The 12,865-nt window shown below is 42.0% G+C and overlaps 1 protein-coding gene across 4 annotated transcripts in view; it reads left to right on the top strand.

Moving 5' to 3' along the window:
• MYZAP (myocardial zonula adherens protein) overlaps positions 1–12,865 on the top strand; it is a 48,147-nt gene that overhangs the window by 17,408 nt on the left and 17,874 nt on the right. For all 4 annotated transcript variants that reach the window (XM_081170624.1, XM_081170627.1, XM_081170625.1 and 1 more), the window contains exons 6-10: positions 752–904; positions 1,713–1,838; positions 3,751–3,879; positions 7,651–7,736; positions 11,346–11,451. In XM_081170624.1, coding sequence (XP_081026750.1) covers positions 752–904; positions 1,713–1,838; positions 3,751–3,879; positions 7,651–7,736; positions 11,346–11,451 — 600 coding nt within the window. The remainder of the gene's footprint in view (positions 1–751; positions 905–1,712; positions 1,839–3,750; positions 3,880–7,650; positions 7,737–11,345; positions 11,452–12,865) is intronic.

The raw sequence follows: 12,865 nt of genomic DNA, 5'->3' as shown, positions 1-12,865 counted from the left end.
GTTTCAGGGAGGCTGGTGCCCCAGGAGGCCAGCAGTGCCCTGTGGCTACTCGGCATGTATGGCGCCTTGCAGCACCCTGACAGTTACACTCTGCCTGCCTAACCTTGCCATGAAGTGGCAGAACCTGTGAACAGTGTCACTGATCACCTGTGTGGCTGCCTACGAAGGGCTGCCTACTGAGCCAGTTCAAACCGCTTTGAAGTTCACATCCAGGAATTAACGCTGGCTGCTTGCTTTTCCCTTCCCTGCCTTATCTCTCCATTCTTCCTTCTTTCTAGACATCATGATATATCACTACATCATGATGTTTAGCTGGCGATATCTTATGAGGTTGAAAACCAGATATCGCCCAGCCCTGCTCGTGTGTGGTGCTTGCAAACACCTTTAGGCTGAGCCAGGGCTTCACTTGCCTCAAACCTGACGTCATATATGACATCAAACCTAGGTCAGAGGGGTATGGCTTGGCCAAAATGGAGAGGCTGAAGGTTCTCCACCCATGCTCTCAGAAATCTTACATAGAACTGGGTCCTACAAATAATCTGTTGTATTTGTGGGTCTCTTGTACAGCACAAACTTGGTAAGTCTGATCTTAAAGTTTGTTCAATATGTCTGGTCCTTACATCCCTCTCAAAGGAGTAACGGGGGGTGGGGAGGGAATGCTGGGAGAAAAAAACAGGAAGCTTTTTTTTCAAGTTTCCCCAGTTTTTCAAGCAACTGAATTAATTTTGTATTTTTAAAAATATGTTCACAGAAAACTTTAGTTGATGTTACTTTGGAGAATACAGTTATACGAGACCAAATAAAAAATCTGAAACAAACACATGAACAGTCTATGGAAAAACTGAAGGAAAAGCAGAAACAGCTGGAAACTGCCAGAGTTGAAAACGAGCTGCTCAAACTCAAGGTAAGCTGAGGCAATACAATTCATGGGTGGTGGAGGATCCTACTGCTGATGACGCCTAGAAAAGGAAATTGCAGTGCCTCACAGCATGAGGAACGTGATAATCTTTTCAAAACAGTGACTGGTTGGAAAGGCAGTATCTGTGGAATGTTATATCATTACTCATTTATTGACACAGAATTCAGGATGTGTTTACCTCAAAACTTGCCTATTCTCCTGCCCCTTGTTTTTGTTGGTAGTGTTCATGAATTTTAGTTGCAACTCCTGTTTTCTATTATGATGGGGAACAGCTGTGTAGGCTGCCAAAGCGGAGAGTGAAAGCCTAGTATATTTGTAAGCTGGTCTGGGAGCCTTTTTTCTGCCGAAAAGTAAGGTAAAATGTAATATAAGGTAAAATGTAATATATATATGGTGCCAGTCCCATTGAAGTGACCAGGAGCTGTGTTCCTGCATAGGTCCCTTTAATTTGAAAGAGGCCTGTGCCAGGCAACTCTCTGGTGGTTTCAGGATTGTGTCCCAGGTTAGATCATAGAATCATAGATTTGGAAGGGACCCTGAGGGTCATCTAGTCCAATCTCCTGCAGTGCAGGATTTCAAGTAAAGCATCCATGATGGATGGCCAACCAACCTCAGTTGAAAGGCTGGGGGGTGGAGGGGGTTTGGATTTTCAGCTTCAGGCATAAAATGTCTTAGGCCAACTTCTTGAGCTTCTGCTTTATGGCATCTGATTTTCTTCTGCCAATATATTCCTTTCGCTTTCTGTCTTACATGTTTCATTTGGCTGTGAGAAATGTCCTCATCTTTTTAATAGGTAGAATGTTCACAGGAAGCAAATGCAGAAGTAATGAGAGAGATGACCAGAAAACTATACAGTCAATATGAAGAGAAGTTACGAGAAGAAGAACAAAAACATAAACTTGAGAAAGAAACTCTAATAGTACGTGGGAAGCTTTTTCCTGTGTTGTGTATTATTGTGGTGGTGGGAGAGTCTTACGCTAAACAGAACATGGAAACCCCAGGTTGTGACTTTCTGCAGGCCTTTTGCTGCATAGCTGTGCCCAATCCATCCACTTGTAAAGAGGAAATAGTTTTGATGGGTTGCTGCAAGGCTAAGTGATGGACACATGCTTTTTTATAGTTTTTGTTTTGTTTTGATTTCAACTGAACATGTACATGATATGTACAGACTAGTTTACCAACTAGTGTAGTAGCAGGAAGCCAAGTCATCTTCCAGTGTACACTGTGGTGTGAGGATATATTGTAAAATCAATAAAAAGGGAAAAAATAAACCTAAATATTTCAGAGGAAGAAAATTGAAATGCCTTTAGTCTTGTGCACATTTACTTGGAATTTAATCCCATTTAATGCAGCAGAACTTGTGTCCAAATAGGGATGGAAGGATTTGTTAATATTGGTTCTCTCAGTTTCTCATTTTTTCAATCTTAAAATCAATTCTCAACATTTTTGCAGCAGTTTGCCATTAAAAAGCCCACATGAAATTGTTTCAGATTTTAGTGTGAATTTCTCCTAATAAACATATTTTTGTATGTAGTTTGACTAATGTACATATTTTTGCAAGCAGTTTCTCCTAATATAATGAATATTTCATTACTATATTCATTTTTATGCACACTTTCCACTGTCTTATTGTAAATTCTGGTTATTTGGAGAACTATATCACAAAATTTGGATGTGCAAATTTTGAAGGATGTCTGCATTTTGGTTTTCATATTGTCTGGGAACATGCAAATTTGATAGATTTGGCTTTAAATGTGTGAACTGATTTTAATTTCTCCTTCATCTCTACTTCCATATAAACAAGTACAAGATTGGGTTATAATAGGTTGCTTTTAAGATAATTTGTTTGACTTTGCTAAGAAAAAGTAAGTTAATAATGTTATTTCCAAAGTGCTTACTGTCAATAATCTTTCAATGCCTGTAGTTCTAGGGTCAGAAGGAACAAAGTGGGTGTGTTTGTTGTAGCTGTAGCTTTTCACATACAGTGGTACCTCACAAGACGAATGCCTCGCAAGACAAAAAACTCGCTAGACGAAAGGTTTTTCCATTTTCGATTTGCCTCGCAAGACGAAATTTCCCTATGGGCTTGCTTCGCAAGACGAAAACGTCTCGCGGCTTTGTTTCCTTTGTCTAAAAACAAAGACATGTTTTGTTTATAAAGTTAATTTATTTTCCCTTCAATTTTTGAACTGCTCTTTACAGTATGTGTGACTTTAAAGAGCAGTTAATAAACTGTTGTTGTACCAAATTTGGCTTTGTTTCGACTTTTTTTGACCATAGGAACGCATTAATTGATTTTCAATGCATTCCTATGGGATTTCGTGATTCGCAAGACGAAAAATTCACTAGACGACAAAAATTGCGGAACGAATTAATTTCGTCTTGCGGGGCACCACTGTAGTTGGATCTTCTGGGGATCATGGGGGACTATGTGACTGCAAAATGAACTCTGGTAGCTGATGCTTACTGCCCTTCTGGGGAAGAGTTGTAGACCAGTGAATGTGCTTCTGCTTTGCATGCAGAAGGCTCCCAGGTTCAATCCCTGGCATCTTTAGGTAGGGCTGGGCAAGACTCTTGCTGGAAACCCTGGAGAACTACTGCCAGAATACGCAGTGCTGAACTATGTGAACCAATGGTCTGAGTCAGGATAGAGCAGCTTCCTGTGCTCCAAGCTTTCTCCAGGGTCTGGGAGAGAAGATTTTCAGAGTGGAGATGAGGCTGACAAGAGAATTGGAAGCAGAGATATATTCCTGATAGAACATTGCTTTAGGACATTACCCTGCTTATACAGAGTATTGCTGATCCTGCCTATTTTAACCTTTTCTTCACAGTCTGAAACAAATAGACTACTTACAGCCATTGAAGATGCAAATAAGAAGATGAGACTTACTGAGATGAGTTTACAAGAAAAAGACCAAAGAATTGGCGAGCTGGATCAGTTTATTTTGCGCATGGAAGATGTAAGTGTGTACACTAAAATTCCTCAATACAGTAAATTGTCTGTGTGCTTGCTTCATCCATTTTACAAAAATACAAAGATTGTTTAAGTTTCCTCAGTTTTTGTGGTACAGAGAGTATTTCGTATATAAAATAGCAATTAGGGACAGTTGTTTTTACACTTATCCTCTATTTCTGTGTGCACAGATAATTTTTTAAAAAATAAATAAATATAGTTGTATATACCACTATTTGATTAAATGTTATCCAAAGCAACTTGCAGCACATTAATACCACCCCCAATGCTGAGGCCCTTTGCTCCTTTGGCCATAGTGTCAACTTTCTTCTTCCATGGCTGTCATAGGGCAATTGACACAGTTCCGTTGTGGCAGAGAGCGGAAGAAGCAGGCTTCCTACATCTACTCATGCCCTGGCCTTTGTCTGAGTCTAGACAAGACTTCCTCTTTCTGTGGCAATTTTCTTAAGAGAGCAAGGGGGAGGCACAGCCTTCCAGTGGCCCACAGTCCTCCGAGTCAATGGCAGAGGGTAGAGTAGGGGGAGGAAAGTTCTGTAGCCCTCCAGATGCTGTTGGACTCTGAGCTCCCATCAGCTGCAGCGAGCCTGCATGGCTAATGGTGAGAGATTAAAGAAGCTGGAGTCCAAGAACCTGCAGAGCCATAGGATGCCCATCAGAGGGGTTAGGGTGCCATTCCTTTTACTTCTGCAGCCACAGGGCAGCTGGCTCAATATTGTGTTTGTTGAAAATCACAGCCAAGCATCAAATATGTTTTTACAAGTGACTGCAGCAAGCCTGCTGCCCACATACCTCTTGTGACATTCATAGTACTGCTGTTGAACAAGTTGTGGCAGATTTCCTCTTGCTTCCTTGTGTCTCTTGCCCTGCCCTTTTCTTTTCATGGACTTTGCCCCGGGTGAATGTCATGCTAGTTTTGAGACGATGGCTATATCTCAATGTGATTTAACAAGATTTCATTTTGAATTTAATGTAAGCTAGAAAATCTATGAAGTAGACCTATCTTCTCACACATCTAAACATTTTATTTTAGTGATCCTCCCAATGCCAAACCTGTTTACTTTATAAGACTTGCACATTCCCATATGTGACCATATTTTTGAAAGTTTAGTTTAATTTATTGATTCAGACACACACCTTTTTGTACATACTTATAATAGATAAGATAAAGCATTCATGCATGCTGCTAAGCCAAACTATGTCTTAGCATGAATGACAAAAGGTGTGGCCAGGCAGAGACAGGATTGCAACCACTTTGTTACTCCCCAGTTGTTTTGGTGGTGCACTAAGTTGTGGTCTGCCGTAATGTATTGCTTGAACCCAAGCTTGTGGTTTAGCTTTCCAGGCAAACCATGATTAGTAATCCATAGGAAAGCCTTGGTTAAAACTCCTGGTTGGCTAGAGCTGTCTCAATCATGAGCTCAGTTTTGGAGGACATGCTCAATCAAGCCACGTCATAGCACCACAACATAACTGGGAAGGAGCAAAGCAGCTGCAGTTTCCTTTCCAGGAGCCCACACATTTGCTTGTTCATTCTAAACCATGGTTCTAGATTCAGGTAGGTAGCCGTGTTGCTCTGATGCAGTCAAAATATATAAAAAAATTGTCCAGTAGCACCTTAGAGACCAAGTAAGTTTGTTCTTGGTATGAGCTTTCGTGTGCATGCACACTTCATCAGATACACTGAAACAGAAGTCACCAGACCCTTATATATAGTGTGGTGGGGCTTGGTTTGAGTTAGCATTTGGTTTGAGTTACCATGGTTTGAGTTAGCATTATGTGCAAACCAGGCCAATATCAAAATGAACAAATTGCCGCAAGCTAATATCTTTCAAGGAGGCAACAATTCTAAAAAAAACTCTCTAGAAAGTACACTTTTCACTGCCTGTCTAAAAGCAGGCAGTGATGGGGGAGGGCACGCCTCTCTAAGGAGATAATTGCACAGTTCAGAGTCCACAATGGAAAAGTCCCTTTCCTTTGTGGTCAGCTGCTGCATCTCTAATGGTGGAGGAAGATGAAGAAGGTCCTCATGGTCAGTGCAATTCATCCATTTTCATTGATGTATTGTACAATCCACTCAAAGCTGGGGGGTTACAGTCTGAAGTTGTTGCTGAGAATCACATTCTGAAACACTGACTTCTTTGCTGTTGGAAGACTAGTTTACAATTCCAATTAGATGCGGGGTGTGTGTGTGGAACTCATCAAGCAAAGGATTTAATTAATATTGGAACACCACAGTGGCAATTAATATGAGCATAGGAATTTTCTTCCGTAGAAGAGAAGATTAGTGCTCACATAGCTGAGAGGGGGAAACACCCACCTTATGCTGGTAACATATGCCTATATACCTGATCCATTGATGTGCATTGGCAGTGTGCAGTTTTTGAAAATTATGACATAATAACAACTCAAAGAGAGAATGAAGAAGACTTTTACCCTTGCCAGATTCAATGTCCTTCCATCTGCATTACTGCAGGGCATATTTGAAGGCAAACCATATTCAGAGCAAATATGCCTATATGGTTTGAAGGAAGTCAAAACTGCTACTCATGCCCTACTACATTGTCATTATTACAAAGCTATACTGTACGTTCTATGTTTATGACTCCAATCATGCAGCAAACCGCAAGCAGAACTGATGATTGCTACTTAAAATACTTAATAGAGGATAGGGAACCAGAGATTACCTTAAAAGTGGCTAAATTTTGTGCTGCTGCTATAAAATTAAGGGGATAAACTTTGAATGAATCTAAAAGCCAGTGTCTTAATATGTTTTAAATTAGTGGTTAAGGTTTTAACTTAAATATTGTAGCTGTTTTGTATCTGAATTATTTATCGTGTATCAGTTCATAAAACTTAATTTTAATCTATTATTATCTGTATGCTCTCTGTTGTTGTATATGTTTGCACACTGGTCAGACCGAAATACATCAGTTCATTCAAAGATCTCAAAGGCTCTCTAAGTGTATGGATACCTTTTCCTCCTGGACTCTATTTTGGTTCCATTTCTAATTTGGCCCTGATGTGAGGATAAGGTGGCAGTGCCGGGAGGCGTTTATGTAAGGGATTATTCAAAAATTATATCCCCCACTTGTAGTCTGGAATGGTACAATCCACTCTTATCACCTCATTCTGATGCATATGTAGACCAGGTCTCATTCTTCAATATGAATTTTGAGGCTAAGCAACTACCTGTATCCAGGTACAGTGTTTAGTGCAGAGGGAAAGAAGGCATGAATGCCTGGGCAACCCAAGTAGGAGGTAGAAGTAACAGTGTTGAAACTAGAACAACCTTTTCTGGTGGTTTTCATCGGTTTGGAAGGGCTGGATGAAAAATAGCCATTCATAAAGGTGTCCTGTTCTGTGAGAATTTGGGGCTGTTGGGGGAAGCTTGATGGTGTCCTTTCAAAAGGCCATGGCAGGAGTCTAGGATCGTGGAGAACTCCCAGGGTCTTGCTATGGTAGTTCTACTAGCTGTTGTCTCTACCAGCCCTTAGCACCAACTGAAGCCTTATCTGTGTTGTCTCTACTGTGCTGCTGAAAGCCCCACCTCCCCTGTGCCAACCATTTACAGCTTTAAAGGTAAAGCACGAGCACTAAGACCTGGGCTCAGGAGTCAATGGACCTTGTTTTTTTTAGTCTACGTGTTTGGATCTCTATGAGCAGTGTGTACATTCCAATGAAAAGTGTTTTGTATACTGTAGTTGATATCTTACATGTTAAAAGACAGAAATATATAAAAATGTATTTTCCCACACAGGAACGCCATCAACTGCAAAAGCAACTCATAGAATATGAAATACAACTTAACGGAGCAAACCTTCACAGTCAGTCAGGCAGACAAAGGTGAGGTCTTGATTCTTTCTAGGATTCTTGGTGCTCATAAACTATCCCTAACTGTAGTTGATAATTAACTTTGGATGATATAATGTTAGAATTTTTTTTAAAAAATTCCCAGATATACTGCTACTATCTGCATTCTCTATAGAGAAGGAGCCCTGTACAATTATTCCATAGTAATTTGCAGTGGTGATTGGTATGGTGGGGTCATCACTGCCGTGTACCTGGACAGGGCTGGTGGGGAGGAGGGTGGCTGCAAAGTTGAGGTTATGTTGTAAAGAAAATCCTGTGCTCTTGCTGTGCATCACTGACCTTACTGCCATCCCCCAGTGCCATCCAGGTAAGCTGTAGTAATGTTGATGGTGGGGGGGGGGTCTTTGTGGCTCCATCCCACCTGCTATTACTGGTAATATGCATGCATGGATTCTCAGTTGTGTAAAAAAAAAAAGTTCCTTTAGTCTTCTTTGTGTGGAAGACCTTAAAAGGTTTCTTCAAGGCATTAAAATGTCTCAGGCATTTCACTTGTCTACAGGACCCAACTTCTAATTTGGAGAATGTTCATTACTGAGCAGACGAGCATCACTAACATTAGTATTTCCTTTGAGAATTTTATGTACATTCTTTCTTCCCTAAAAATCCAGATTTTCTTTGATACCTTGTGGGCTATTTTCTGAGAACCATTTGTACTTTCTTTGCCCAACAGCTTTTATGGTGACGATAACAATTAGGAGCTCAAGTCCTGGAAAACTTGGAGAAAGAGAAGGGCAATTAAGAAAACTATGCAGAGGTGTGCCTTCCAGTCAGGAAAATTATTTGACAGGAAATATTTATAATGGGAAGATAAGAAGAGCTGGATCAGACACACCAAAGTCCCTAGGGATCCAGTCTGTCTGTGTATCCACATGTTGAAGGGGCCTTTCATGCAGGAGCCCCTCCAGGTGGGCACAGAGGCATTTGTTGTATGAGGAGCACCTAATCTGCCACGGGGAGAAAATCTGTGAGGAAATTTGAACTGAGCACAGTTTTACATAACTCTGTCAAGCAGGCCTGGACAATGTGTTGATGCATCGCCCAGGACCGGTATGAGGGGCAGACCATGATGGCAACTTCACTCGGCAGTATACTGCAGGAAAAACCAGTGCCGCTGCTGAGTCCTTCTGCCACCAGTGCTGCTTTCAACATTGGGCTGCTGGTAGCAGAGGGACTCAGGAGCAGTGGCGGGTTCACCCGTGATATACTGCTGGGTGAAGCCTTCTCACTCCCCAGCCAAGCTATACAAAGAAGCCCTAAGGTTCCTCACGCTTGCTTGCAGGCAAGCAGGAGGGACTTTGGGGCTCGCTCAGCTGGGGGGCAGGAGCCTTCCCACCCCCCAGTTGAGGAGCACAAACAAGCTGTGTGGTCCCCAGCACCTCATGGGATCCTCATGAAAGCGCCTCAGCTCCTGCGGTGAGAGCCAAAGCAGTTTCACCCTGTGCATTGTGGGTTGGGACCAATGCAGCTCTTGTGGTTTCAGCTTTGTGGTGTATGGCCAGTTTGCAATGTTTGACTGGTGATACATTGCAATGTTGAAAAGCTGACATCACCCAGCCCAGATGCTCCAGAATGTACTCAAAGGGCAGGCAAGACAAGATTTGAAAAGCTGCAGCGCTGGCCCAAAGCATACATGATGGTGACAGCCACGTCTGCCCCATTCATAGATAGACTGGTCTAATTTTAACATTAAAAGGGGTATGCAAGTGGGTGGGTGGGAAGTCCAACTCTCCCTAGCCACACCTGCCCATCTTCCATCTCCCTATCTTTGGGCCTAGTGGGACGTGGGTGGCGCTGTGGGTTAAACCACAGAGCCTAGGAATTGCCGATCAGAAGGTCGGCGGTTCGAATCCCCGTGACGGGGTGAGCTCCCGTTGCTCGGTCCCTGCTCCTGCCAACCTAGCAGTTCAAAAGCACGTTAAAGTGCAAGTAGATAAATAGGTACCGCTTCGGCGGGAAGGTGAACGGCGTTTCTGTGTGCTGCTCTGGTTCGCCAGACGTGGCTTAGTCATGCTGGCCACATGATCCGGAAGCTGTACGCCGGCTCCCTCGGCCAATAAAGCGAGATGAGCGCCGCAGCCCCAGAGTCGGCCACGACTGGACCTAATGGTCAGGGGTCCCTTTACCTTATCTTTGGGCCAGGCTCAAGCACCAGACATGAGTTGTGCTGAGAGAAAAATGACTGACTCAAAGGCCTTTGGCAAAGTGAGGAGGGTTCAGTTTCCCTCATTTGTATGGTCACTTTTCTGTTAAAATTGGACACACACACCTCTGAACAGGAAAGGCATGTCAACAAAATGTGGCTGACACCAAATGATGTAAAAAGCAATGGGGAGAGTATCGTTGCTGTTACACCCAGGTTATATGGGCTTCCCATAATGAGCATCTGGTTGGCTACTGTGAGAAGAGAATGCTAGACAGGTCCTTTGACCAGTTCCGCTGCATACAAGCTCTTCTGATGTTCTTATGTACATCAGCTCCTCCTCCACTGCCACTCCCCACCACTACCACTTGTTCATCTCCAGCCTCCATTTTTTGCTCCCTTGCTACCTTCAGCATGCCAGGGCTTCCCTGGGCTGTCTCCAGTTGCCTCAGGAAGCAAAAAAGAGGGGGGGGGCATTTTCTGTTTTGCATCAAGCAGCAAATGTCCTGGGCTGGCCTTGTTGTACATACATAAGTTAGAACTTTCATGTGGAGTGAAGTGAGTTTGTTTTGTCCCCAAATGAAATGCTGATGGATAGAATTATTGATATGTGCCACTTAAAACCTTCCAGGCATTGTGGCCAAGTATAAAATGTACCAGGGGATGTAGGTGGCGCTGTGGGTTAAACCACAGAGCCTAGGAATTGCCGATCAGAAGGTCGGCGGTTCGAATCCCCGTGACGGGGTGAGCTCCCGTTGCTCGGTCCCTGCTCCTGCCAACCTAGCAGTTCGAAAGCACATCAAAGTGCAAGTACATAAATAGGTAAACCTGCTCCAGCGGGAAGGTAAACGGCGTTTCCGTGTGCTGCTCTGGTTCGCTAGAAGCGGCTTAGTCATGCTGGGCACATGACCCGGAAGCTGTATGCCGGCCCCCTCGGCCAATAAAGTGAGATGAGCGCTGCAACCCCAGAGTCAGTCACGACTGGACCTAATGGTCAGGGGTTCCTTTACCCTTTACCTTTACCAGGCATACATTTAACAAATTATTTTCTAAAATTAAATTCTAAAATCTCCACCAATTTTTCAAATTAAATTGCTTCTCAATCTTCCACCTCCTCTGATTCATACTCTAAATAGATTACGGTACTTTGCAACTGATGAAAAGCTTCCTTTCTATAAGGTAAAGATCATCTAAGGCAGGTGGTAGTTGGCTTACTGAAGACAATTATGAATTTGTAGATATATGTTGCGAATTGGACTAGATGACCTTTGGGACCCTTCCAACTCTATGATTCTGTACTTCCCATTTATGTGTCATTGGTTTTATCATTGACAGACCTTTTTTTCTTAAAGTATTTGATACAGTGTTGGGGAAGCAGCTATTCTACAGATTAATATCTTACTAATTAAAATTTACTAATTTAGTATTCATATTTTTGTTAGGTCACATCAGTTAGAGGAGGTTACAGCTAGTCTGCGAGAACGAATCAAACATCTGGATGACATGGTTCTTTGCCAACAGAAGAAAGTCAAGCACATGGTTGAGGAAGTAAGTTGTGGCATTTTTATTTATTTTTTACTCTGAATAACCTTATATTCTAATGTGAAGATTTTCTTAAGGCAGAGATTGGAAACATATTATCAAATAGATGTAATGATCATAAATATTTTTTTTCAAGAACAAACATGTTAAAATGTTTTTAAAATGTTAATTTAAAATTTCACTTTGACCCATCACAGTTATACCAGAAATCAGACAATAGAGTCTGTGAAATTCTTTTTCTTCTTCTTCTTCTTCTTCTTCTTCTTCTTCTTCTTCTTCTTCTTCTTCTTCACCTTCACCTTCACCTCCTCCTCCTCCTCCTCCTCCTTCTCCTTCTCTTTCTCCTTCTCGTCCTCCACCCCTTCCTCTTATCATCATCATCATTATCACCATCACTATTTATTATTAAAAATATTGACGTTTTCTTAATGTTCTTGGCCAATGTGGCAGTTGCATGAAATGCAAACATAATTTCTAGCTAATGAAGGCAATGTCAGTAGATTTTATTGTTTATAGCCAATGGCCATCACAATACAGTTTGAGCACAAATCACACAGCTACAAAGGTACATTTAAGGCTCACACAGCTTTATGGAGGATTGTAAAGCAACTGAAAGATATCTGCTTGTTACATTCTCCTATTTGTAAGCCCGTTATCTGCCATATTCAAAAATACTAGTATAAGCAAATCAGCTTCCCACCTCCCTTTGCTTCCTGCTGTAGAGGCTTCTTTGTGCTTGTCTTTGAAAGGGTTGGCATACTCCCTGCCACTGAAAATGTACCTCATGTTGTGCATCACGGTTTTTTCTGTGTCCATTTTCTCTGAATTGACATGGTTGTTTGTGAGAGCCAAACTGACCTCTAATGGGTCTAAGTAGGCAGCAATTTGGGATCTCTGCATTGGTGGGTTTTTGGATAAGAAATGCCAGCACAAAGTAGTGTCCAACTAGTCATTACTTTTTCTCTTTTTCAAACAAGTATTCTTTGGATTAGATTTAAACCAGAGTTATTTTTATCTACTTTATGCATCCTGTCCTGTTATATAATCCTAGTGTGATTAGCAACCTCATTCAGAGATTGTGGCTAACTCTGGTTCATAATAAACATGAAATGCATTTTTATTTATTTAAAATATTGCTTAACCACCCTTCATTAAAATGTTATAGGGTGATGTACAAAAGTGCAAATAAAATTAATTCACACAACATATAAATATTGGACACTGACAAATATTACAAAATACAACAGTGGCACAATCTTATGGTCCCTGGAGAATGTGCCAAGATTCAAAATAGGATTGGATCTAGTCACCAAGGTGCGCCTTGGCCCACCCAGCATCAGTCAGTAGGGCCAAAAAGGGGGCATGTTGGGTGTTCCACAAAGTGGCTTGGACCCAAAGACTCCGAAATTCTCCTGGTCCC

This window comes from Podarcis bocagei, assembly GCF_964188305.1.
Source record: "Podarcis bocagei genome assembly, chromosome: 14".
Classification (NCBI taxonomy): domain Eukaryota; kingdom Metazoa; phylum Chordata; class Lepidosauria; order Squamata; family Lacertidae; genus Podarcis; species Podarcis bocagei.
The sequence above is the reverse complement of the archived record's forward strand: the minus strand, read 5'-3'. Positions and strand labels throughout refer to the sequence as shown.